Genomic DNA, 27,616 nt, shown 5'->3' with positions numbered 1-27,616 from the left:
ATTCTGGGGCGGGGGTGGGGGGGCAGTGTATGTGTGTACGTATGTGTTGGGGGGAAATGGAGGCCGAGCTCCCAGCCCTGCCTACACCACAATTTAAGAACCACAGCAACTGGGTGCCTGGGTGGCTCAGTGGTTGAGCTTCTGTCTTCAGCTCAGGTCATGATCCTGGGGTCCTGGGATCAAGCCCCACGTCGGGCTCCCTGCATGGAGTCTGCTTCTCCCTCTGCCTGTATCTCTGCTTCTCTCTCTGTGTCTCTCATGAGTAAATAAATAAATTTTTTTTAAAAAGAAAAAAAAAGAACCACAGTAGCCAAAGAGAAGCGTGGCGCTGCTTTATTGAACCTTCTTCCCCATCACACACAAAGCAATTAAACAAAGGGGTGCCGGTGGGGAGCCTCTTACACAGCCCTCTCCTTCTGAACCCCCACTCCCAGATCCCAGAGGACCTATCTTCCCTTCTGCCACCACCGAAACAAGCCCCCCTGGCGGGGTCTGTGCCCACAAAGAGTTTGCCTGCTTTGACTGAACTGACATGTGGATTTAGTCCAGCAATCGGACCTGCCCGATGTCAGGGCTAAATTTCTGCATAAGCACAAGCATTGGGCAGATCAGAGTTGCCTCTGCCCAAATTGGCAACAGATGGGCCACCCTGCGGAATGGCCCGCCAGCTTGCTGCCGGAGACAGCCTCGCCTGACGCCACCCTCGTCACGGATCCCACTGCTGCGCCACTACACTGATTACATGCGGCTGTTGTTGGTGACGATCGTCTGTCTTCAGCAAAACAATTGTGTGTTGGTCAGGACAGTTCGGTGATTGTAACAACTGTTATTTCCTGGAAGTAGCACTTGGATGGCGTTTGGCAACTGCCTGAATTTTCGTTCGAACTAACAATTACTCAGCCCCTCAGAAGTACTGAATTGACCTTAGTGGGCAGCCAGTTATTGGATTAGATTGAAGGGAACGGTTTGGGACTAATTTGATTTTTATTGTTGTTATTGAATTTTACCCCTGGTTTGAATCGACTGGTGGTTGGCTCTCCATAATTGTAGAAACAAGCAATCTGAAGAAATCGCACAGATGTGTCTGGCGGGGAGGACCAAGGCATGATGACTTGGCTGCGTTGCCGTGTGAACAGACAACGGTCTAAAAACCAATGCGATGGACTGTGGCTGTCTGACCCAGCTAGTTTCCCTGCACCGAGAAGGGTGCTTTTCATTTGTCAGCCACGCAGTTAAACTGGTCACGTTGAAGTGGTTTCAGCAAACTCACTGAATTCAGGACGATGAATGGTTTGAACAAGTGTTGGGGCCTATCAAAAATAAGCCGAGGCCTGTTGGACCAAATTTCCGAGAGACTCAAGGAGTCTTTCAGACTGAAGTTGACCCAGTTGTGAGCATCTCCCAGGCCCCACGGGAAAAGCAGGCCAGCGAGGGGGACACAAGCAGATTGTCCTGAAGTCAGCTGGGTGGGTCACCCAAGCTGAGGCGGCCACCAAAGCAGAGAAGCGGATGGTGAGACAGCTCCGCCCCTCACAGCACCAGGGCCGGGGCCTGGTGGGCGTCACACCTCTGAGTAGGGGGGTGGGGCTGGGCCCCCATCCGGAGTCTTGTATGGCAGAGACAGGGCTTCCTCGTAGGATGGCAGGACCACCTAGGAGCGACAGAGACATGGGGGCTAAGGACCGGGCCGGAAGGAACCAGGATCCCAATGTGGAGCCAAGGGGCTCCATCCAACCCCCACCTCCGGCAAAATGGTTGATGGTGAGGACCAGCACACCTTGGGTACTTCCTATGCTAGACACGGCATGCACGAGACAGGGGCAGTGTCTATTCCTATAGGGGACAGACTCATCTCTGCCTGTCAGGCTTCAAGCACCCTTGTCGTGTTGACAATGCACCATTTTCCCTGGGAAAACCTTCTCAGTCCACGTGCTTTCAGAATTGGTCTCACCCCTCGGGTCGGGGGTGGGACAGGCGACTTGAGTATGGCCATTCAAAGTAGAATTTCATCCTCCCTGGCTAACATCATTGGTTTGGGATTTGTTAGTGACCCCAGGTGGTCCATCAGACATGCTCCTGGGGTTGTGGAGAGGGTAGGATGTCAACCTGGGGGTTTTGGCAGCCATTTTGCCACCATGAGGAAAAGGCTGCTTGAAAATGGACCCAACAAAGCAGAATCAAGAGACGGAGAGGATGAGATCACATCCAGGTGTCACAACTCAGCCAGCCTCCACGAGCCAGACCTCCATTGGACTTTGAAGTTCTGGGAGCAAATAAATTTCCTTTTTCCATGTAAGTCAGATTGAGTTGGGCTTCTGCCACTTGCAAACAAAAGAGTCTCCACTAATACAATCCCCATTTTATAGATGAGGAAAGTGACAGGGGAAATGTAAACCAGCTACACTCTTCCCATCATGTCTCCAACGAGCTGCTTCTAAGTGCACCTCATCCCTCTGCCTAGAAGGCCCTTTCCCCTTTCCCAGCTAACTTGCATCAGCTGACAGTTTGACATTTGGTCAAGTGTCACCCATTCCAGGAAGTCTTCCCTGATACCCCAGAGGAGGCCAGGTACCTCCTCTGTGTTCCCATTTTCCCCCATGCTTCACACTACATTGCAGTCCAATCTCTGTGTCTGGATTCACTCTGGGCTCTACCCTCCCCTAGGACACGGTGACATCTCAGTTTTCTCTGCACTCCCAGGGTTGGAGACTAGGCCAACAAAGAGTAAGAGGCAAAAAATGTGGAATGCATGAATGAAAGAACAGAAGCCTAGACTATCAGAGCCGAAAGAGACCTTCACATTTCTTCTGGCCCAATCATCTCACAAGTGGAGAAACCGAAACCCAGGGAAGGAGAGTCACCTGCCTCAGGTGATGGGGTGAGTGGCAGGGCTGGGGCTTGGCCCTCCCCATCCCCAGGCTCACCTTCGGTAGCATCTTGGAGCTGCTATTCTCCTCAGCTGAGTTCATGTACTTCATGAGTTTGTAGCATCTCCACACGCACTTGAACATGTAGACCTGCAAAAAGACCCAGGTCAGACTATGCTTCGTTGACCGTTCCCACTGCCCCAGCATGCCTGGGACAGATGCTGGGCACTTCCTGGATGAGGGGTACCTCACCTGCCAGCCCCAGGTTCTGAATATTGCTCTTTCCACTGCCCTACAGACCTAGCACAGAAGGGGGCTTTGGGGGCAACGGCCCTGCAAACCATTCTTCTCTGCCCCCTGAGGCTGGAAGCTCACTACCTCCTGAGATGGCAAGTGATGTAAGCAACTGCTTTCTCTTAGCGATTGATGGAAGGGCACTGCCGGGACTTCCAAGGCCAGGAATGAAGCCCCCAGGACTTGTTCAAGGAACAATAGCCAATGGGTCTCTCTCTGCCCCCAAACTGCCTCCTAAGGAAGGAGGTGGGTCCTGCCTTCTGGAAGTCTTCTTGTTTCATGGAACCCCATGGTGGGGACTTAGAGGCGGCAGGAATAAATAAAATGAATGTTAAAAGAATGAAGTAGGAAGCAGGTGAGAACGGTGGCCAGTGAGGCGAGTGAGGAACACAGAGAGAAGTCCCCTTCAAGGGGGATAAAGAACTGGAGGCGGGAGAGACAGAGTGTGCCGTGGGCCTTGGGGAGTCACTGTCCAGGACCGTGTATGATGCCAACCCGCGCTGGTTCCCCTAAGCCTTCAGGAAAGTTCTCATTGCCCTTTGCTGAAGAGGATGGTGCTAGGTCCGTCCTCTGAGGGAAGGCTCAGAGGAGTGAAGCTCCGTTTCCAGGATGGCATTAGGCGATGGCAGAGGCTGCTCGGGGTCCCCAGTAGAAGGAGGCAGTGACAGCCGGTTACACCCACACACACAGAAAGACTGGGGGGAAATGCGCTCAGATATCAGGGGCGCTGAGTGGCGGTGCATGGTGAGCTGATTGCCTTCCTTCTGGTCTTCTGTTGTTTCCAAATTTCTACAGTGACCCTACGTTACTTTCACAATTAGAAAAGAACATTCTTGAAAGCCCTTCTGTTGAGTCGACATCAGGCTCCCCTGGGCTTTGGGACTCTGGCTTTAGTTCTGGCCTCTAGAATCCCCATGGGGGTCTTTCCGGTACTTGGAGATAGCCATCGTGTCTCCTCTTTCCAAGCTGAATTGCCCTCGTTTCCTTGACTCCCTCAGATGGCAGAGTGTTCTAACCTTCTCACCCTCCTGGTTGTGCTGCTATCAACACACTCCAGTCTGTCATATCTCTCTTAGAATGGGGACCTGAAGTGGGACTCTATCTTCTGGGCCTGACCACCTCAGAGAAGAATAAAACCATTCCCCTCCCTCCTCCACATGAGCAAACCTCTAATAATATGACCTCAGGAGCCATCTACATGTTGGTGCCTGAATCATATAAAACTGTGAGAAGGGCAAAGCAATATTCATTCTGTCCCTTTCACAGATGAGACCCAAGGCCCAGAGAGAAATGGCTTGAAAGGAAACCTCATAGCTAGCAAGGGGAGAACTGGGACTCACATCCAAAACTCTCTGAATCTCTCCTCCTTCCCTGGATCAGGGTCTCTCTGGGTTATATCTTAAGTCCCTGACACCTGGATGCTGATGGTCTTCACAGATCCCCTCCTTCATCCCAAGGATCCCAAGTGGTGTCCAAGGAGCTGGTTTGGGGTGGGGGGGTGGAGTAAGGAGTCAAGAGCAGGGAGGGCATCAGTGGGAGACAGCTGGTGACACCCCTGCCTCCTGACAGTCTGGTGTCAGGGGGGCCTGGGCAGCACGGGCTCCCCACCCTTCCCAGAGCCGTGTTCGGGGGACCCTCACCTTCAGGATGAGGACAGTGATGAAGGCAATGGAGAAGATGATCATCATCTTGATGAACTGGCTGTGAGCCACACCCTCCTGGCTGGGGATGTAATTCTGCAACAGATTCAGGAGCCAAGTTAGTGCCTCTCCCCCCAAGGAACTCCTCCAGCGTCCACACGTGGAGGAAGACGTGGCGTGGCACAACCGCTGTCCCCGTTGATCCCTGCCACCACCCTAGAGGCAGGCGCTACCTGCCATCGGCCACCTGCAATGGGCGAGCACACCGAGGGAAGCAGGTCCAGCAGATGCCCACCCAGCTGGCCCTTGCTTGGCTGGAGCCCCCACCCCCGGCTGCAGTGGGGCCTTCTCCAGAGGCGAGGCTCATTGACGGAACCACCCAGGACTGACATGCCTGGGATGCACACCCCCGCTGTGCCAGCAAGACATGGCGGGAGTGGACCCTCCAGACCTAGTCAAGCCCTTGGGCATCCGCAGCCCCATCCCCATTTCTGGGGAGACCTCATGAGAGGTGCTGAGTGTGAATGACCCAGCTGAGCCACTCCTAAATCCCTGGTCCTCAGAAACAGTGTGAGACAGCGACTGTTTACCATTTCAAGTCACTACTTTTGACTGTAAGAAACGAATATTATTCTTTTTTTTTTTCCTTAGAGAAAGTATTCATTTATGTTTGTTTATTTCAGTGTGTGTGTGTGTGTGTGTTTATCGTGGACATCCTTAATTTCTTCAACTCTGATATTTCATTGATTCAAGAATCTCATCATGCCTTAAGAATATGTATAGAACTGATATGAACTTCACAAAATCTTGACTATACTGCCACAATCATTTCTTTCTTTTCATTTTTGAGATTTTATTTATTTATTCATGGGAGACACAGAGAGAGGGGCAGAGACACAGGCAGAGGGAGAAGCAGGTTCCATGCAGGGAGCCCGATGTGGGACTCGATCCCGGGTCTCCAGGACCACGCCCTGGGCTGAAGGCAGACACTCAACCGCTGAGCCACCCAGGCGTTCCTGCCATAATCATTTCTAATGTTGAGAATGAGATGGTGGGTTGTGTTTAGTTTCTGTTATGCTTATGCACACTTTGGAGTGACATGCTAAATCCAACATTAAACCAAACAAATGGGATTATATAAAAGACGATGCAAAAGGCTCTATCTGGCCCAGATGTCCGTAGACAGATGAATGGATAAAGACGTGGTGCATATACATACAACGGAATACTACTCAGCCATTAAAAAAAAATGAAACCTTGCCACTTGCAATGACGTGGATGGAAGTAAAGGCTGTTATGCTAAGCAAGATAAGTCAATCAGAGGAAGACAATTATCAGATAATCTCACTCCTATGTGGAATTTAAGAAGCAAAACAGAGGATCATAGGAGAGGGAGGGGAAAAATGAAACAAGACGAAATCAGAGAGGGAGACAAACCATAAGAGACTCTTCATCATAGGAAACAAACTGAAGGTCCCTGGAGCAGAGGGGGTCGGAGGGATGGGGTATCTGGGTGATGGACATTACAGAGGGCACGTGATGGAACGAGCACTGGGTGTTATATAAGCCTGATGAATCACGGACTTCTACCTCTGAAACCAATAATACACTACATGTTAATTAGTTGAATTTAAATTAAAAAGTAAAATTTACTTTTTAAAAGGCTCTATCTGAAGTGTTACATTATTTTGCAACGCTGATGTGTGGGAACAAGTCGTGTAGGCAACAAGTGAGCCTGGGAGTTACGCAGCCTGTCATTTCTGAATGTTTTTGTAGCTTCTCATGTATTGTGTGTGTGGTTACTCTGGTAAAATTATGCCATATTTGGGAAGGGAGGGATAATGACATACTGTAGTGGTATTAATGTGGAGATCCGCAAAAATCTGAGGACATATCTTTATAAAGACCAGGCTGTTTTGTCATCGATCAAAGGATGTAGAGGACCTGAAGAAGTCGTCTGGTCCTCTTTACTTATATTGAGTAGTGCCCTAAAACTGTGCAGAGAAGCCGTGGGGCCATACTGAGAGGTGTTGAGTGCCCCTCTCTCCAAGCATAAAAAACGAGTATTATTTTTGTGATGGAATTCACACAGCAGGGCTCCCTGTAGGATGGGGCAGGGCCACCCCTAAGGTCACACGCCTGCCCAGCTCCTTCCCTTTGTCCCGCCCCATGCTGTCCCCAGTCCTCCTCAAGTGTCTATCTGGGAGCTCTCTGGCAACCAATCACTAGCACAAGCATCCTCCTCCTGGGCTCCATCTCTAGGGAACCTAAGCATGGAGGCACAGACAAGGGACACAGCTCGCTCACGGCCACACAGCCAGTGATGGGGGCGGGCCCCTGGCCCAGACTCACCATGTGGTTCATGGCCTTGAAGTTGAGATAGGTGGGCACTTCCATGTAGGAGCTGCAGAGGGTCAGGATGCTCAGACAGAAATCCAGCAGCTGCAAGGTCATCAGTGGGACCTTGGAGGGACCCTTGGGGCGCAAAGGCAGGAGGAAGGAGACAAACCAGCAATGAAGCCCTAAGCTGGAGGTCCCGGTGCTGTTCGAGAGGCCATCAGCCAGAGACACCGGGGACTCTCCAGCCCACAGGACCCAGAAAGGAACGGATGCCCGCTTCTTGGACATTCCCGCCCTGGCTGGCAGGACCTGGCCTCTGCCCAGGGTCTCCCGATGCCCAGCCTGGGGCCAGCCACTCCCTAACTTCCAGGGCAACAGTTAGGGAGAGTCAGGGCTTTGCAGCTCCGTCACTGGCATCCGCCCCGTGGATGCTCATTGTTGGCTTTAACCGACTGTATCTTCCTTCCTTCAACGTGGTGACAAAACAGGGACAAAGCAGAGGCTGGAGACTGAGGCGCACATGCCCCCTTCCCTGTGATATAGTGCCCACAAGGCCCTGACCCACAGGGGCATCACTGGGCCCTCAGAGGGCAACCTTTCCTCACTTAATGCCCGTAGCCCACACGGGTGGCAGCCCTCGCAGGTGCATCTTACAGACAAAGGAACTTGAGGTGATTGGATGGGTTCGGGCTCATCAGCCCGGGAGGGCCCCAGGGCACCACCACACCAGCCTGAGCCCCTGCCCCCTCCCCAGGCTGAGCCGACTATGGGACGTGGGATGGGGCTGCGTACTCACCACCCGGCTGCTCCGGGAGGCAAACTTGAGGTAGGCGGGCAGCTCGATGTAGGAGCCCAGCAGGGTGAGCAGACACAGCAGGAAGTCCATGATTTGCAGAGACAGGAAGGGCAGCAGGTACTTCTCCCGGTTCTGGAAGACAGGCCCAGCACTGTCAGGCAGTCTGCCAGAGACTGATGCCCCGTGCGCTCCCCCGCACCTGCAGCTCCTGTCCCTACCCAGGTAACACGGCTCTCTCCTGTCACCCCCTCCTGCCTTAGCTTCAGGTGGACCCATGCACCTTCCTCTGACTGAGGTTCTGGGATGGGGAGGAGGTAAAACCCAGGCCTTGAGGGCCAGGCGTCTTGGTGTCCCAGGACACACGAGCAAGGGTCCCCATCTACAGAGATCCAGAGCCACCGGGAGCCGACTCTGACCCTGCTTGTTCTGATGAACCCCACCAGGAGGGGCTTTGTGTCCATTTTACATCAGAGAGGACTTCCAAGAGGTGGGGACCCTGAGGCTAGATCTGGTGAGAACCATGGGGGAAACGGAGAGCGCATTGGAGGCAGAAGGGCCAACATGAGCAAAGATCCGATGGTGGCAGGGGAAGCCCACACTGCTGCAATGGTGGGACCCTTCTCTGTGGGGGCCACTCTTGGGGTGTGTGGTCATGGTCAGAGGCCCTGGGTGGCTGAGGCTGAAGTCCCTCTCCTTCAACTTAAAGCAAGTGACTACTGTGACCAGTATGAAGGCACATGAACTCGCCACTGGGGACAAAATCACAGAAGGGGTGGTTTTGTGGTTTCTCATGTGGCTGTCTAAAATCACTCAGGAGGCAGCCAGAAGAGCCCAGACTCAATCTCAGGGCCTTCTGGACCACCCAGTCCACTTTTCTAGCTGGACCATGTGCATCTCTGCACAATAATCCAGGACCCACCTTGTACAAGGTAAAGTCACTCTCTGGGGTACAGAGTTTCGAAAGGGTGCTGTTAGCTAAGGGAGTGATGAGGGGGGGTGCAGCCAAGGTGAAGGCGTTCCAAAGCAGCCCCTGATCCTTCCTTGCACCAGTCTCCTGGCCAGTGATTGCCAGGCCACAGGCTCCCTGGAAGAGGCCACTCTTGCTGGGTCCTGCTTTGGTGGCTGTGCAGTGAGGCCCTGGCTTCCTGCCCCCTGGGGGATAAGGGACAGACCGGTTCCTCTTCGAAGAAGACTGAGCTACAGCCTCCCTCTCTCTCTCTCTCTCTCTCTCTCTCTCTCTCTCTCTCTCCCTCCCTCCCTCCCTTCCTCCCTCCCCAGCTAGCTGGGTGGAACTGAGCCACAAGAGTCTACCCGCCCCCCCTGCTCTCTCTGCTCTGGTTCCTCTCACTGATTACAAAACCCACTGTTTTTTCACCTCCCCACATCTCAGAATGACCCTTCCTCTTTTCTCTACCAAAATTCCCTGCTTCTTGCATTTGCAGCTTCCAAGCATGAAGGTTAGCAGCTAGTATGACCAAAGTATCTGTGTGCGCGCCCCCACCCTGGAGGGTGCGTGTCAGCGGGGAGCCAGAGCCTCCAGCCCCAGATGGCTGGTGTGGAAATAAGGCTTCCCAAACTGTCCTCAAGCATGAAGATCCCTGGGGCACAGGTGGGGTCTCCCAAAGCACCCACCTCCCACCCTCTTGTCAGTGCTGTTCACCCAGTGGGTGTGAATAGGAAGGGGGCAGGAGGATAGCTGAGGCTCCTGGCCAGCCCCCAGAACCTCCCGGACCCCAACCAAGCCCTCACCTTGACCACTCCGATGAGCAGGCTCAAGCTGATGACAAAGAGCATGATGATGAGCAGGAAGCTGGAGATCAGGTTGGCTGAAAGGCAAGGGACAGTAGTGAGGGACCCGAAGGTGCCCCCAGGACACCCATGCGGGTTCCGAGGACCACATTTTGGGAATCACTGGTGTGGAGGCCGTGACAGTGAGCAAGCCAGCCCAGACCCTGCCCTCCTGCAGTTCTCAGCCCTGGGGGACCACAGAGACAGCAAACACAACATTTCGGGTAACCCGGCTGCAGGGTGAGAGGGTGACCCCGGGCTGCTCTAGCCAGGGGGAGGCCAGCCTGTGAGCTGAGTGACCAGGAGCCCAGGCAGCTGAGCTTGCTGTGGTCAGCCCATCGGGAGCAGGGAGCTCAAGGGGGTGCTGGGACCCGCAGCCAGAGGTCGGCAGGGGCTGGATGCCACGGTGGGAGTTTCTGTTTTATTCCAGGGTGGTGGGCAGCCACAGACAGATGTGAGCAGGAGAGTCCTGCTGTCACCTTCCCAGGCCGGCCAGATTGACAAAGCACCTTCCTGTCTGCTCTCACACCTAGATACTAGGGTGGGGACAGGTCTCCATTTGCAGATGAAATGCCTGAGGCTCAGAAGGAAGAGGTGGGGCGTCAGACCTCAGCTAGTCTGCCCACAGCCAGGGCCCCTCCTCTCACCCGCTCCTCCCCAACCTGCCCTTCCCCACACCTTCCTTGCACCTGCCCCTCCTTGCACCTGCCCCTCCCGCTCCGGAGTTCCCTGGACCTACCGAGCCTGAGGTAGCCCGTCCGCCAGACCTTGCAGGAGGCCTTGCCATGAACCACCTCCACTAAGTGCTCGGTGAACAGCAACACACTCATGATCTGGAGGCAGACAGACCGTGGGTCAGTTCACAGCTCCACCCTGCCACCTCCCACCCCTGGTGGCGGGCAGTCCAGAGTGGGGGCCTGTGGGGAGGCTCCTGGAGGAGATGGAAGGCCGGCAGGCGGGGTCCATGGGGCTCCTGGGTATAAAGTGTGGCCTGTACAGATAGACAGCTCAAGCTCCTTCTTCCTTTCCCACCTGTGTGAGCTTGGGCAAGTTGCTCGGCCTCTCTGTGCCTCAGTTTTCCCATCTGTATGATGAGGATAGTGCCTGGAGCTACTTAAGAGGGTTATTATGAGGAGAAAGTGCACTTAGAACCACACCTGATTCTCTCTAAAACCATAACTGTGACTACTGAAGGTCAAAGTTGGGGGTGGGGCGGCCCTGAGGGCTCCTCCACCAGTGACTGGGCCCCTCTTCAGCACCCCCTTTTACAACAACAGGCTCTGGGCATCATGGGATCTTTTTTTTTTTTAATATTTTTATTTATTTATTTATGATAGTCACAGAGAGAGAGAGAGAGAGAGAGAGGCAGAGACACAGGCAGAGGGAGAAGCAGGCTCCATGTACCGGGAGCGATGTGGGATTCGATCCCGGGTCTCCAGGATCGTGCCCTGGGCCAAAGGCAGGCGCCAAACCGCTGCGCCACCCAGGGATCCCCATCATGGGATCTTAATCACAGCATCTGAGCATCACAGAGCTCCAGGTTCTTAGAATTATCAACATAGCAGCAACTGATCCGTGACTCCCCAGGGAGCCCTGTCAATCCCATCCCCCACGGCCCCTCCATTTCTCCATCTGCAAAATGCAGATCCTAATACCTGCTTCGCATGCAGAGCAGTACTGTGGCCAGATGGAATAACTCACTTAAAGCACCAAGGCTCGCTATTATGATTGCTGTTACCCCCATTGGATTGTAGGTTCCAGGCAGGGAAGGCTTAAGCCTCTCGTTCACCGCTCCAGCTACTGTAGTAGAGGATGGATGGGTGGATGGAGGGACGGGGTGGGCGGACAAATGAATGAGCCCCATCCAAATCTGATGGGTCCGAGTGTTGTGGCCCTGGTGATGGCTGAAGTCCAGCCACAAAACTGCAGCCCCCTTGGAGGGACGCTTCGGTGGCTCAGTAGGTTCAGCGTCTGCCTTCAGCTCAGGTCATGATTCCAGGGTCCAAGATTCAGGCCCATGTAGGGCTCCCTGCTCAAGGGGGACTCTGCTTATCCATCTCCCTCTGCCCTCCCTCTCTCTCTCTCTCTCTCTCTCTCTCTCTTGCTCTCAAATAAATAAATAAAATCTTAAAAAAAAAAAAAAAGGCCTTGGAGGTCACCTTGCCTGTGCCCTCTGCCATCCAACACAGGACTCTTGTGCCAAGCAGCCTCTATTTAAATACTTCCAGCCACAGGAACTCGCGGTCTTCTGTGTGTCCATGTCCCTGCAACAAGCCTCCTTCCCTTCCCCCACCGCTACACAGAGTTCTCCAGGCACCATCTGCCTGTACTGAGAATCACAAGACTATTTTCTTCCTTGTAGTGGATGCCCTACCTCTATTAATACGGCCGAAGTTTACATTGGCTTCCTGGGTGGCCCTGCACTAGAACTCACACTTAACTGGCAGGCACCCAAACACCAACATCATTTTCTGCTTGCTGATTGGGTTTTTTTCAGCTTAGACGCAGGTCTCTCTATTTTTTTTTTTTTTTAAGATTTTATTTATTTATTCATGAGAGACAGAGAGAGAGGCAGAGACATAGGCAGAGGGAGAAGTAGGCCTCCTGCAAGGAGCCCAGTGTGGGACTCGATCCCAGATCCCAGGATCACGCCCTGAGCCGAAGGCAGAGATGCTCAATTGCTGAGCCACCCAGGCGTTCCTAGACGTAGGTCTCAGTGTGTCCTCCTGCCATGTTACATTATGTTCAGGGGGGCAGAAGGGGACCACACAGAAGAGTGACAAAGAGCTGAGCTCCAGAGTCAGACAGAGATAGATTTGAATCCAAGTCAGTATGTGACCTTGGGCAACTCATTTCACCTCTCCGAGTTTTCTCATCTGGAAACTGGCAATCACTGCATAGAGTAAGGAATAAATTGCACCATATTTGCAAAGCACTGAGCCCGGGGTGCTCAGCAAACCAATCTGCATTTGACTGATGTGAGCTTGCATGCGGTGGCAGAGCCAGACTGGAGCAGGGCCCTGGGGGTGGGGTGGGGGGTTGGACATGGAGCTCACTCTAGCTGCCCCCTCTACCTGGTGCAGGGTGAAACAAAAACAGCTTTGTTTCACCAAAATGTTGAGAGCAGCCCAGAGCGGAAGGTTGATGCTGTGGGGGCTGTGGCTGAAACCCACAGGAAACAACCCAAGAGAGAAAAGCCGCTTCCTCAGCCCCTGAAGCCTGGGGCCCCAGCCCCTCCCCTTCCCAATTTCACCTTTAATGAGGGAAGGAGAAAGGGAAGCAGAGGACAGATGCATCCAGAACAGGACAGGGCACCCTGTGGGAGGGTGAGTTCCCCACCCCTGGGGGTGTGCGAGCAGAGCACAGGTAAGACACGTGCTGGTGGATGGGCTTAGACAGGCCAGGTGTGGCAAGAGAAGACTGGAAGTCCCAAGAATCCAGAGTTGTCTGAGACCTGGAACGAAGCTCAGAATCAGACAATTCCAACCTCCAGTTGCTTGAAAGAGCCTCTGCCCATGTATTTTATAAGCGCCCTCTGCTTGGTTGATAAGCTCAGAGAGGTTAGGTGGCTTGCCCAAGGACATACAGCAAGTTAGGGACAGAGTGGAGACTAGAGTCCCAATCTCAGAGCACTCTCCTAGCACCTTAGCACCCACCCCACTCCCCCAAAACATCTCAGAGCCCCTGCTAACCTGCACCCCAGAGGGTGCAGGTATTTTGATCATGTCCCTATGTCAGTAAAACCTTTCGAACACACTCCTCTACAGTTCTTTACTTCATAATTATATGCATGTGCTACCATTCAGCTTATCATGAACATCGTAAAACACACACACATACACACAAAGTCCAGAAGTTAATAGGAAATATAGTTGAAGAATTTGGAAATTCTTTTTTTTTTTAAGATTTTATTTATTTTTTCATGAGAGACACACAGAGAGAAAGAGAGAGGCAGAGACACAGGCAGAGGGAGAAGCAGGCTCCATGCAGGGAGCCCGACGTGGGACTCGATCCCAGGTCTCCAGGATCACACCTTGGGCTGAAGGCAGCGCTAAACTGCTGAGCCACCCAGGCTGCCCCAGAATTTGGAAATTCTATCACTGTCATCCTGAGGTCCCAGTGGTCCCCTCGGGCATCACCCCACTTTACAGACTAATGCTTACCCACAGCTGTCTCCAATCCCTCAATTCTGGCCCCTAACATCTCTCGTAGCTTTGCCATTGTGCCATTAGTATCCCAGCTACGGCCTCCCAGCTCCCCGACCATATCCTATGACCCCGAGAAGGGGAGGGAAGCTGAGGGACGTTTGCACACCCTGACTCCATTCCAATGATCTTTCCAAACCTGGCGGAGGGACTATTCTGAATACCCCCACCCCTACTTCACAGATGAGTGAAGTGAGGCTCAGAAAGGTCCGGTAACTTGTCCTTGGTCTCCAGCTGGTAAGGTGTAGGGCCAGGATTCAAGCCCAGGCCAATGGACGCTAGATTTCATTCCAGCCAGTCCTTTCAGCACCTCCCAACCTCCTACCTCCTACCTCTGCCTGAAGCCTTTGCCACTCCCAAGCTGGCGCCCCAGCAGAGTCAGAGGGGCACCATCCCCTTCCCCCACACACATAGTTTGTGCCAGAGCAGCAGGTGCTAGAAGTTGTCCTCCTTTTGTAAAAACCCCCTGGGTTTCCTCCATTTCTACCTTCTCAACAGTTGTGTAAGGGGAAGGAGATAATTCTTTTCCCGTTTGCCAGGTGAGAACCCTGCAGGTCCATAGAAGGCAGGAATAGCCCTGAGGCTCAGAGCCAGGCAAGTACTCAGCTCCCTGAAAGTACTCAGAATCAGCCCTCTGCTGGCCCCTAATCTGCAGGAGGAAGATGGGAGTCTCAGTTCCCTAGGAGATGGGATGGAGAGGAACTAACACTTGTTGAGTACCTACTGTGTGCTCAGACCTTGCACACACAAGCTTACATCACAGCCTCCCAAAACCTTGCAAGAGAAGCAACATTTTCCCCCATTTTACAGATGAGAAAACAGAGGCTCAGAGAGGAGAACTCACATGGCCCGGCAGGGATCTGAACCCTGGTGCTCTCGGCCCAAGGGCCCAGGGCTCCACCCAGGGCTGAGTGGGTCTTGCCAACCATCTGCCCTCCCTCCCCAGCAGCTTTGGATACCCCCAGCTCAGGAGCCAGCAGCTGGGGCATGAGGCCTCCTTGCCACCTGCCTCACTCTGTAACACTGGCCAGTTCCTGGTTCTGCCCTGCCCTCGGTTTACCTTCTCTGGTCAATGAGGAGAGGCACCCCTTTTGCATCCAGGGTCACTGGGATGATTGAACTCCTGCAAACTATGGCATCTCACACCCAGGTCACCCAGGATGGCCCACCTGGAGCTGCACCCTGCTCATCAGAAGGCCCTCACTGCTCCACCCAAGTCCCTAACCAAGAGCCTTTATAGTTCCTGGAAGGTACCTGGCTTACCTATAGGGTATGCTGGGGGAGGCCTGGAGCCCCCAGCATCCAGTTGTCCCAGGCCCCTGGCCTTCACCTGCCCCTCACCCCACCCCCACCCCTGCCGGTACCCACCTGGACAGAGAGCTGACTTCTCCTGGAGCTTTGAGGGTCTGACTGGACCGTGACCCACAAGCTCCTGGGACAGGACAGGGCTCCCACGGGCCCGGGGGACAGCAGCAGCCACTCATCCTCCTCTCCCCCAGTACAGCATCTCCCAGGGCCTTCCCTCTTCAGCAGTGAGGTCGGGCGGAGTAGAGCTAGGGTGTTTGGGTCAGGGGATCCCAGGCCCAACCCAAGCTCCATGCCCCTGAGCAAGCCACTGAGCTCTCTGAGCCTGTCTCCTCATTGGGGAAATGGGGACAATTACCAGAGACCTGCCTCAAAGGGCCACTGTCAGGTCAAATGACACGCTAGCACAAAGCCAGGCATACAGCAAGTGCTCCTTAGATGAACATCGTTGGGGAGGGTTCACTAATCTGTGTAGGTATTCATTCACTCCTTCTGTTCGTTCATGCAATAAATACTCTCGGAGCACATATTGGCTCCAGGCCCCGTGCAGACAAGCCACTGACCCTGGCCTGGTCTGCAGGTGTCATGGTCCCCGGGGGGAAACCATGGGTTACCAGTGTGTTCAGAGTCACAACAAGGGACATGCAGAGGACAATAGGTCCCTGATGAGGGGGTGATCACCACTATCTGGAAGACTCGGGGAGGGTTTCACAAAAGGAGATGGTTGAGCAGGGTTTTAAGGGCTAAGTAGGAGTTTCCCAACAGAGAAGAGCAAAAAGCATTCCAGGAAGAAGGAACACTCTATGCAGAGGCCCCAAGGCTGGCAGGTCAGACCCAAGGAAACTCATGGGCCAGAGTGCCTCTCCGTGAGAGGCGGGACATCACCAGCGCCCAAGGGAGACCCAGGGAGACGCAGTGGCCAGCCTAAGCCCACGCAGGAGGTCTGCTGCTGAGCCTGCATTAACCTCAGTCCTGAGAGCGAGCCAGGGCTCAGGCTACAAGACCACATCAGTGCTGACCATACTCAGCCCACCTCCCCATCACTCCTGCTCCCCATTCCCCTTTTGCACCTCTTCCCTCTGCTTCTTCCTGGTTTCAGTTCCCATTCCCATCCCCACCCCCTCCCTTCTTTCTCAATAACAAACACAACCTTCCTAACCTCAGCAAGGGGGGAAGTGGCCAGGAAGCCAGGAGAATTTCTGTTTGCCTGGTGGCTCTGAGGAACCACCAGCAGCTTGAGCTGAACTAGAAGTAGCAAAGTCAGGGAGGGTGGGAGGAAGGGGGCCGCCACCGAATGTGGCCCGGGCCGTAGAGGCAGCGATCCTCCAGGCAAATGTAGTGGACAAAATGCTGGTCAGGTGGGACTGACCGTGACGGCCGAGCTGCAAGGTGGGCACTGGCTGTCGTGTCGCCGGTTCTGGCATGCTGGTGACTGCTACGATGACATGGGCAGCCGTCATAGAGGTGACCACGGCTGTGGCAGGGGTGGCAGTGATAGACGGAACCCTGGTGGGCACCCTGGGAAGTGGCGATTGACTGCAGTCATAATTCGGCCTTGACATTCATTGTTGCTAATGTTGACGAGGGTGGTGACCTCTTGATATGAGAACGGTGACTACGATCATGATGATGGTGGTTGGCGACACGAGATCCCCAATTCTGGGGCTCAAAACCACTTCCCAGCCCAGGAAGGTGGGCCCACTGTCTCGGATCTCCCGGACTCAGGATGCAACTTCCCAGAAGCAGGCAGGAGGAACTCCACCCTCTGAGATGCCAGGGGGCACCATTCACTGAGACCCCCCCTCCCGCGGTGAGCACCTGCTAGGCGCCAGCCGGTGCAGGGCACCTTCCTAGCCTTCCACTTTATTTGCTCCTGGCAAATCTATGAAGTCAGATTGCCCCCCCGCCCCCGCCCCCGCCTCACTTATGTCAGGGGAGAGCGAGGGGTGGTGGGGGAGCCTGGGTGTGACTTGACCGAGGTTGCACGGGGAGCCAGGCCCAGGCATGCCCTTAACCCTTCCTCAGCAGATCATGCAGTTTGCAAAATGGGAAGTGGGTACCTCTTCCTGCCCCTCTCCCTTTTCAGGACTGCTCCACCCTGACCGTGTGTCCTCCGACTCCAGGGACCTAGGGGCTCAAGGAAGGGCTGCTGTGCACTTAAATCATTATCACCACCAGAGGCGGTGACATTGGTGTCATCACAGCCTCACTGAAGCCCACCCGCCCAACCCGCCCACTCTGTTTTCCCTGGGGGCCCCTGGCTTGTCTGGCAGGAGGGTGGGAGAAGACAACCAGATGCATCAGCGTCAAGAGGAAGCTCTCCTCCCCCACCCTCTCCCCCGCCACCCCATACTTCCTGTGGAGGCTTATCTAGACAACTGGGTGGGGGCCGTTACCCCCCCAGCACTATCTCCCCAGTCACTGCCCCAACCAGCCTCAGATAGTGTCTGCAGGGCCCTCCCGGAGCCCGAGCCCAGCTGCGGCCCCTGCCTGGCCCCAGAGCCGGCTCCCCGCTAAGGCTGCTGCCCTGCTGCCCTTCCCTCCACCCCTGCCCCCTGCACTATTCACTGACCCCTCCGCCTGGCCACTTGACCTCTCTGTGCCTCAGTTCCCTCATCTGTAGAACAGAGAGAAGCATCCACCCCCTCTCGAGGCTGCCGTGAGGAGCTGATGAGGTGACATGTGTCTGCTACCAAAGACAGACCCACTCGGAAAGACCCACTGAGCAGCAGAAGTGCTTGTGTGTGGACACCAAACCACAAGCCCCCACGGCCCTGGCCACTCTATTTGTGACAGCCTCAAGCCAGAAGCCACCCTCCCACAGAGGGACAGTCAAATACATGGTGGTATATTCTTGCAATGAAATAGGATGATGGGGGAACCCCGGGTGGCTCAGTGGTTTAGCGTCGCCTTCAGCCCAGGGCATGATCCTGGAGACCGGGGATCGAGTCCCACATCGGGCTACCTGCAGGGAGCCTGCTTCTCCCTCTGCCTGTGTCTCTGCCTCTCTCTCTCTCTCTCTCTCTCTCTGTGTGTGTCTCTCATGAATAAATAAATAAAATCTTAAAAAAAAAAAAAAGAAATAGGATGATGGGGGGTCGGGGGGCGGGGGTGGCTGCACACAGCAACACGGAGGAAGCTCACAGTGTTGAGAGAAGGAAACCAGACACAGGAGCACCTGCTGTGTAATCTCATTCCTGCCTAGTTCTAGAACATACGTTGGAGGCCAGTGGGGTGAGAGTGGCGATGAGGGAGGGGCCTCTGGGTCTGGTCTTGTCCTATTTCTCAAGCCGGGGAGAGGTTACACGGGTGCGTTCACTTTGTAAAAGTTCATCAAGATGCACACTCGTGATATGTGAATTACGCATCCAGGAAAGGTTTGCAAAAGTAAAATAAGACACAGATTAGCTGGCACCTACTATGCGTCAGGCCCTGGAGATCACAAAGATAAATCAGACTTCTGGGCCTCGTGGCCAGAAGACAGGATCCATGGGGGCCCCAGGACTTGGGAGTGGGGAGCCGCCCTGAGACGGGGGCAAAGATGGGGAGTTCAGGGGCCCAGGACATGGGGCTCTGGGAAGGCTTCTGAGAAGCAGTGAGTCTTAGAGTTCTTGTCCTACGGGCAGTGGGGAGAGTGTGTCAGAGGGAAAGGCAGGAGCAAAAGCAAAAGTGAGGGTAAGCCCCATGCAGGAAACTGCGAGCATTTCTCTTGGGGATTGTGTCCCGGGGGTCATGCATGTGCCAGGCACCCAGGAGGCCCCCAGGAAAAGGCAGCTGCCGTGTGGCTGGACTGGTAGAGGGGTATAGGAGACATGGGGGAACAGGGGGTCCACAGAGCAGGAGGCTTCAGGACTGGCAGGGCCAGGAGAAAGAGCACCCCAGGCAGAAGGACGGCTGTCCAAAGGCGGGGAGCTCCAGAGAACACGGATCAGATGGTGCGTGCCTCAGTTTATCACCTTGTAGCGTAAGAACTGCCGTGACAGTAGCACTGCGTGGGGAGTGGCCTGGGCTGTCTGGGCAAGCCGGGGTACCATCCTCAGAGCCCCCTCCACCCCCGCATGTGCCCTCTGCCCTTCCAGACCTGCCCCCGTGAAAGAAGACAGCATGGCAAGCCTTTCGGTGAAATCCCCGGCCCAGTGAATCCCAGGGGCCTCCGCCATTCAGTGGTTGGGTTTGGGGGAGGGGGGGAGGGTCATCAAATTTTCCCTTATAAGAGGCCCCTTTTGGGAGGCTCGGAGTCATTCTCCACGCTTGGCCCAAAGCCCCATCAGCCTCTACTTCCTGAGTATCTGGGGATAAACTCTGTGTCCATACTATTCCCCCAAACCATCAGTTCCCTATTTACCTTCAGAGTGAAGCCCCCCCCACCCTCCCCCAAGGCTATGACTATAACCACTGGGCTCGCAGGAGAGGCCCGGGCCTCCTTGGGATGCCCACATCCCTTCATCCTCACCTCAGGCCAGTTCTGTTATTCCCACCTTCTCCCCATTTTGTGGGTGAAATCGAAACTGCGTCTTTCCTTGTGGGCTCCACATTTCCACCAGCCAGTCCCCCGGGATCTTACCGTCGATCCCTCCCCCATCACTGCCAAGAAGCGTGCCCTCCCCGCCACAGTCTGGGCCATGAGCAGGACCCCGAGGCTCCTGTTCCTTATCCACCATGGGCTGCAAAGCAGACTGGCTTCCCCAAGCCTCTTTCTTCTCCTGCCAAACGGGGGCTCCAGTGTTAGTTGCCATTTGTGGGGCGCTCATCAGGTGCTGGGTGTGTCTCCACCTGGTTTCCTGTGAATCTCAGAATAACCCTGCACTTCAGGGTCACTAGCTCCCATTTGACACAGGAAGAAATTGAGGCTGGGGTGGGGAGGGATGCCCTGGGCTCACAGCAGGGCTGCGGCCTGGAAGGGCAGGGAGTCAGCAGGCTCCCCTGTGCAGCCTCTTGCTCACCTTCCTGCCTCATTAGGGCTTCTGTGGCCCCCTTCTCCATGACGGTCCTGGCTCTGGGTCTGCTGGCCTGGGCTTATATTATAAGCCCCACTTCCCAGGGAGGTTCAGGGTCAGGATGCTGACAGAGAAGCCTCAGCCCATCCAGACTCTGCCCGGGGCCAGTCTCAAGGGGCCCCCAGACCCTGCTCTAGGGGGGACCCCCTCTTCTCAGCTGGTGCCTCCCCTCACCATGGCCCTCTGACTCAGTGGGTCCCTTCAACCCCAATGATTCCTGAAGGCTGGGACCACCACCCACATCCCATTCCCAGAAGCCCCTTCCTTCCCTTCCCTTGGGCCTGAAAAGCAGGAAGTGGGGAGAAGAGAAGGCCCAGCCTGGCGTCTGGCCTCTCCTTGCCCACTCCAGGGTGAAGACCTCCATCACTCAGCCCTCCAGGCCTGGTGCCACAAGAAATGTTTCACTTTGCCCCCAGAGGGCCCTGCGTGCAGCCCCCACTTGGTCTGGTGGCACCCATGGTCTCCTCAAGGAGCTGTGTGGGCCTCCACCATTTTATAAGTTAGAGGATGGGGTGCACATCCCAGAGATTAAGACCATAACTCAGTTCCAACGAGGGCCCCGGGGCCATGGCACTGGAGTGAGGCCACAACTGCCACCCTACCCCCACCAGCCTCTTCACACCTTCAGGAAGGGCACAGACCAGAGCCTTTCTGCCCCACATGGGGGCATCAGGCGTGAAGGCAGAGGTTCTAACAGACTTTCATCTGGGACTTTCCCCACCTGGCAGTTGGGGCCTATTTTTAGGCCCCAAACACATGAGCTTTCAAAGGTATGGTTCTGCTCCCCCAGCCCACTCGGCACCAGCCAGCAGCTCCTCACTCCGATAGGGCCATATCAGCTCAATACCTCAAAGCAATCACCCTTGAGGCAGAGACTACCAGCCTCAGTTAACAGAAAAGGAAACTGAGGTGCAGACAGCAAAGGTGCCTTCCTGCTCCGGATCACATCATAGGTCAGTGATGGAGACGGCGCTGTGACTTTCAGTCAATCCCAAAATGGAGGAGAACGAAGAACCCCCCACCCCTGGTAGTCTGACAAGGACAAATCAGGAGGGTTTTCTGGAAGAGAAAGCTTCCTGTGAGCTGGACCATAAAGAAGAAATGAAGACTGGGTGAGGGAAGGGCCTCCCAGACAGACGGACCACCCCAGCGCATGGGCCAGGTAAGAAATTCATTTGTTCACTCACTGGCTCATTCCTCGTATCTGTGCTGGTAGCAACGACCCAGAAGGAGCCCCCTGCCCTACCTCCCTGTGACCTGGAGCAAGGCAGGAACATTCCTGGCCCTCTGCTTTCTCATCCATAAAATGAGAGGACTGGACCAAGCAGAGATCCATCCTTTCAGCTCTGAGGCCTAAAAGAAACGAGGACCTCGGTCCAGCCTTCCCTCTGCTACACCTCACAGCCATCCCTCCCTAAACCCCAGCAATGTGAACTTTCTCAGTGTTCCAAACATCACATGGTCTCTCCCAACCCCAAGGCTTTGCTCAAGCTGCTCCCTCCCCAGCAGCCCCAGGCACATGTCTGCTCATCCTTGGCACACCGGCCCACCTCCTCCAAGAGCTGCTTCTGCATCCCCACCCTCCACCCCAGACTGGGCTGAGACCCCTCATCTGTGCCCCTGTGACAGCCAGCACTGTTGTCCACCCTAACCACTGTCACTCAAAGCCTGAGCCGATGAAGGCACAGACTCTGACGTGTCAGGCCCACACCCTGGCCCTGGGCTTGGCACAGAAAATGAAGGTATGTTGGAGAATTGATCTGCATTAAGGACAGACTCCTTTAAATAATGGAGGTTGCTTTACTTTTTTGTTGTGGTTTTGCCAATTTAAAGAGTAGCATACTGGGCACCCCAGGTGGCTCAGCGGTTTAGCACTACCTTCAGCCCAGGGTGTGATCCTGGAGACCCGGGATCGAGTCCCACATCAGGCTCCCTGCATGGAGCCTGCTTCTCCCTCTGCCTGTGTCTCTGCCTCTGTGTGTGTGTGTGTGTGTGTGTGTGTCTCATGAATAAATAAATAAAATCTTAAAAAAAAAGTAGCATACTAGAACAATCAATAAAGAAAGTAGCATTGAATTAGAACCCAAACTATGAAATAAATATCCATGAGTTTCTACTGGTATAAATAAATCATTTAGTTTTATAACAAATGAGAACAGACAAATCTCCCATGAGAAATTCCAAATATCCCAAATATGTTATAGCTTGTCTGCCCTCAAGAAATAGCTCTCTACTCCTTAAATGACCTTCTTCCAGAAAGGACAGTATGGGGGTGGGGGGGCATTGGGGAGAAACCTGACAAACATGACCTTCACCAGGTGATCAAGGTTACCATCAACAGTGACAAGACATGTCGGGGAGTCCACACCTTTGATATGATGTGCTGAGGATGGCCCTTTACCTCTGCAGTCTCCTCCCAATAACACTTTACCCAAACCCATCCAAGAGAAAGTCACCAGACAAGCCCCATTTGATGAATATTTGACAAAATGTATGACCAGTACTCCTCAAAACTGCCAAGGTCACCCCAAAGAGGGGAAATCTGAGAAACTGTCCCAGCCAAGAGGAACCTAAGGAAGCATGAGGATTAAATGCAACGTGGTATCCTGGATAGGATCTCGAGACAGAGGAAGATGTTTAGGGAAAAGCTGAGAAAGTCTGAGTAAAGCATGGGCTTGAGTCAGGCTATTGATGTGGACTCATCGATTGTGACTCATCGACTCCCAATCCGGGGGGAAACCAGATGAAGAGCATACAGGAACTCTGTACTATGTTTTCACAATAATTCTGTAAATCCAAAACCATTCTAAAATTAAGTTTACTTTAAAAAGTAGTACATGCTCGGAGCGCCTGGGTGGCTCAGTCGGTTGAGTGATCAACTCTTGGTTTCAGCTCAGGTCGTGATCTCAGGGCAGAGTCAGTTTGAGAGTCTCTCTCCCTCTCCCTCTGACCCTCCCCCTGCAGGGGCTCTAAAAAATTAAAGAAACAAACAAACAAATAAATAAATAAAAATATCTTTAAAAAAAATTAGTATATGCTCATGGTACCAAATACAGAGAATATAGGAGTGCAGAAAAAAATTAGAGCTTTCACAACCCTAGAACCCAGAAACAGCTAACATTAGCCTCCTTCCCTCCTTGCCCTAAAGTGGGTATAAGCTTTTCATCATTAATGCATTTCTTTTTTTTAAGATTTTGTTTATTCAGTTGAGACAGAGAGATACATGAGCAGGGGGAGAGGCAGAGGGAGAAGCAGGCTCCCCGCTGAGTGAGGAGCCGGACAGACGTGGGGCTCCATTTCAGGACCCTGAGATCATGACCTGAGCTGAAGGCAGACGCCCAACCATCTGAGCCACCCAGGTGCCACTGGACGATGCATTTCTAATGCAATTCTAGGCACCCTGGAGAGGAGATGACGGAGAAAGAGATTTCTGGGCAAAAGGCTCTTCTGGGGCTCCCCACCTCCTGCCATTGACTTAGGACGTGCTTTGGGTTCCCAGACAAGCCAGAGCCAAAGAGGCCAAATTAAGAAAGCTATTTGACCCTCCTACACATGCAAGTTTGAGTCAGAAATCACCCATGACTGAGCAAACCCTCTACACAAGCCCAGCAGAACCCTGAGGAAGGCCCTCTGGCCCTTGGACATGGGAGGGTCCTCCCATAAGAATGTCCCCAATGACCAATAAAGTGTAGCACTGTCTTTGGACACCAAAGACCCAATTTAATCCTCCCCAGAGACACCAAGTCCACGAATAGCTCTCAGTATGCAGCTGTCATCCATGGCTGGCTCCAGATGATGACAATCTGGCCATCAACACATCTGGACAACAGCTTCTCTTTTTCCATCCAGATGTAGAGCCCCTGACAGCACACCTGCCTCCTGACTGCTGGGCCGTGGGAAACCCCCTGGCACCTGCCCTTTCTGGGAAGGAGCAAAGCCTTCTCCAGAGGCTGATTCCCCCTTGGAACCAACCAAGGACCTCAGAGAAGACTGCCTGGGCTGGTCTTAACGGTTTCCAGGCTCCTCTGTTCCCATGCCTTCTGCTCTAGAACGTCCCATGGTTCCCCCTGGTTCACATTACTGACAGTGGCTCTCAACTGGGAATGATTTTGTCTCCAGGGGACCCTTGGCAACCTATGGAGGTAGTTTTGGTTATCACAACCCCGGGGAAGCTATGAACACCTTGTTAGAGGCCAACGATGCTGCTAAACATCCTACAATGTGCAGTTCAGTCCACATGACAAAGAATTTTCCAGTCCCAGATATCAAGAGTGCACTACAGTGATGGTCCAGACTCTTCAGCTTGTTACTCTGAGCTCCTTCCACCTCCTGCACCCCAAGCTGAAGCATCCTGGTTGGCCTGTGTAGTGTCCCCTACACAAGCCACCTTCCCTCAGCCTCTACACTTTGCACACCTGTTCCTCCCCATCCATACAACCAAACTCTACTCCTCCACCAATGGTACGAACTCCAAAAGGCTGCCCTGATCACTTGCCCACACTTTTCCTCCAGCTCTGTGGGCAGGCACTGATGTTGCTTTACCATGTACAGGTGAGGACCTCAGACAGTGCAGTCAAGAAGAAGCCTCAAGAGTCACAAAGTTTGGGGTTTGCAGGACAGCCACCAGGCCCCCGCAGCCTGCCTGTGGACTTGGCCTGGCCAGCACAGGGATTTCTTTTTCACCTTGAATCATTCACCGACATGGAAACATCAGAAAACATGACATAAAAGCCTGTGTTTCCTGCCTCTCTAAATGTCAGAAGAACAGCTCAGACCCACATTCCTTTGTGGCAATAATCAGCGGAAGCAGAGACCAGCTGCCAGAACAGAGCCAGGACAGGGCCCCCCAGGTCAGTGCAGGTCCCTCTGCCCCTCTCCACTCACTTGCGTGACCCATCTAGCCTGGAAACAGGTTGGCATTTGAAACCTCTGAGCCAGGGCCCCTGGGTGGCTCAGTGGTTGCACGTCTGCCTTTGGCTCAAGTCATGATTCCGGGGTCCTGGGATCGAGTCCAGCATCGGGCTCCCTGCAAGGAGCCTGCATATACCTCTGCCTGTGTCTCTGCTTCTCTCTCTCTCTCTCTCTCTCTCTCTCTGTTTGTGTGTGTGTGTCTCGTAAATAAATAAATAAAATCTAAAAAAAAAAAAAAAAGAAAAAAAACCTCTGAGCCAGTCCACATCCCCACCTGTCATTTTTATAAAGGGTAAACTGAAACCCAAAAGAGAAAGTCATCCTGGGGCACAGGGCCAGGTAGTGGCAGAGCTGGGGTAAGGGCCCAGGGGCCCGCTTCCCACAGGGACCCCTCTGCATACCTCACTGTCCTTCAGAGACTATTCCACAATCTCAGAGCTTGAAGGGGCCCTACGGGTTCAGTGTGGGGACAGCCAAGGTGCCATTCACATCTCTCAGGATCCCTCTCGTGCTGGCAGGAGGTAGGTGAGGCAACCTCTGAGCAACTCCCCAAACCAGCACTCTGGGGTCTGACAGCTTGACTCTGGGAGCGGGGGGGGGGGGGGGGGGGGGGGCACAGCAGCCGGCGCTGGGTCTGACGCACACTGGTGACAAACATTTCCTCTGCGTCAGGGGCTGCCTCTGTGCCTTGTAGATAGGAGCTCAATAACCCTATCAGAGAGGTACTTTTCTGCTCCGCGAGGAAACCGGGTTTCAGAGAGGTGAAGTCAGTGGCCCAAGGCTGCACAGCTAGGAAGTGGTGAGGCCAGGATTTGCATGCAGGAGAGCATCCCAAGGCTGTGCACTGACCACTGAGCAGCACCGCCCCTCTGAAGGCCTCAGCCCTGCCTGCCCGGCCCCCAGAGACAGGAAGCAGATGCAGCCAGGCTGAAGCAGTTTACAGCAGCCCACCACAGAATGCCAGATTTAGGCTAATTTTGAGGAAGCCCTTCTAGGCTCATGAGAGAACTGTTAACCACAGGCCCTGAGTCACCGTAGGAGGAAGGCGTCTGGGTCTAGGGCAGCCCGTGTGGCTGGGAGTTGTGCGGTGGTGGTGGAGGGTCTGGGAAGGACTGAACAGAGACCCTGACTCTTACCCACCGAAACAGAGCAGGGAGCCTCTGGCCCCAGGGGGCTGTGGCTCAGCCAGAGTCACTGTGCATTAAAAGAAGACAGGGGCTCCTCACCGGGGCTGTGCACACCAGCTTCCCAAGGGGAGCCACCACCAGGCTGCTTCTCCTCAGGTGGCCGCCCCCGAGTGGGACCAGGCAAGCCACCCTCCCCCTGGGCACAGGACCTCAAGTCCTCTCTGGTGGAGGGAAGGCAGTGGTCTGCAGAGCTGTCAACCCGGAGGATTTGGCCCGTCCCTCCCTGCTAGGAGCACAAGGGAGAGATTCCCACCTTCCTCCCGGCCCAGGCCCCCCCACGGAAAGAAGCAGCCTGCACCGGGCAGGGCCTGACTCCACGCCCGGGCAACAATCCCAGCCCACGCCTCTCCAGAGCTTCCTGGCTTCCACAGCACGTTCCCGGCTGCTGATCCATTCGAACCTTGTAGCTGCTCATTTTGCCCCATTTTACAGAGGCTGAAACTGAGCCTCGGGAAGACGGTGAGTTCCGTTGGCTGGAAAGGAGGACCCTTCTCCCAGCCCTGCTCCCACTGCAGCAGCGGCCGCAGGGCCCCCTTCCCAGCCTGACCGAGGGGGAGACTGAGGCCCCGGGCAGGGAGAGGATCTGTCCAGGGTCCCACGGAGAGGCGGAGGGTGGCGGGCCTCCCTCTGCGGGGGTGGAGGCGGGCGGCAGCGGATCGGGGCCCTGCTCTTACACACGCACGCACGCACCCACCCAGCCTCCCGCACCTGCCCGCACACTCACCACATGGTAGATGGCCAGGGCGGTGGTGGCGATGCGGACGTTAAAGCAGCAGCAGGTCTGGCGGACGGCAGCCGTGCGGGGGGCCATGGTGCCACCGACCCTGCTCCTAGGCACTGAGGGGGAGAGCCCAGCGCCTGGAGCAGGGCAGAAAAGGGGAAGCTGCCGGCTGCCCTCCTCACTTCCTTCCTGCCCCTCAGACAGGCAGGGGCCCGGTCGTCACCACTGGGGCGGGGCAGCGGGAAGGGCCACAGCCTGCCTCGAGCCCCACACAGCTGGCCCTCTGCCACCGCCCTCCGCCCTCCGGGAGGGGCTGTCCTAGGGAGGCAGGTCCTTGCACCTCAGGACCTACCGTCTAGTAGGTGAGCACACTCACACGCCCTGCTTACTGGACGCTCCCATCACTCCTGGAAGCAGCGCCACCAAACCCATTTCCAGAGAGAGAGAAAGAGGTCCAGAGAAGTCAAGGCAATCGCCCCAAATCATACAGTGCTGGTGGCAGGATGCAAACTCAGGTGCGCCTGGCTGCACGCGTAGCTCTGGTGTAGCATCTCCTACATGTTCT

General features: G+C 54.6%; 1 protein-coding gene across 1 annotated transcript; it reads right to left on the bottom strand.

Annotated features, from left to right (window-relative positions):
* Window positions 1-309: 309 nt before the first annotated feature.
* LAPTM5 (lysosomal protein transmembrane 5) lies at window positions 310-27,616 on the bottom strand. Its single transcript, XM_026014451.2, has 8 exons — window positions 27,055-27,616; window positions 10,465-10,558; window positions 9,687-9,763; window positions 7,938-8,069; window positions 7,154-7,276; window positions 4,802-4,897; window positions 2,925-3,017; window positions 310-1,651 (listed from the first exon to the last, which is right to left on the bottom strand). Exons 1-8 carry the CDS (start codon window positions 27,139-27,141, stop codon window positions 1,562-1,564), a joined length of 792 nt encoding a protein of 263 aa, XP_025870236.1. The 5' UTR covers window positions 27,142-27,616; the 3' UTR covers window positions 310-1,561.

The sequence above is a fragment of the Vulpes vulpes genome, chromosome 2 (assembly GCF_048418805.1).
Source record: "Vulpes vulpes isolate BD-2025 chromosome 2, VulVul3, whole genome shotgun sequence".
NCBI classification, from domain to species: domain Eukaryota; kingdom Metazoa; phylum Chordata; class Mammalia; order Carnivora; family Canidae; genus Vulpes; species Vulpes vulpes.
This window is presented reverse-complemented; position numbering and strand designations above follow the sequence as displayed.

Coding starts and splice junctions, on each gene's coding strand:
- LAPTM5 (XM_026014451.2), bottom strand. CDS start 27,141: ATGGCCCCCCGCACGGCTGCCGTCCGCCAGACCTGCTGCTGCTTTAAC. Junction 8,070..9,686: donor TGCTCATCGGAGTGGTCAAG/GTGAGGGCTTGG, acceptor CCTGTCTTCCAG/AACCGGGAGAAGTACCTGCT. Junction 3,018..4,801: donor TCACTGTCCTCATCCTGAAG/GTGAGGGTCCCC, acceptor GTCTTTTTGCAG/GTCTACATGTTCAAGTGCGT.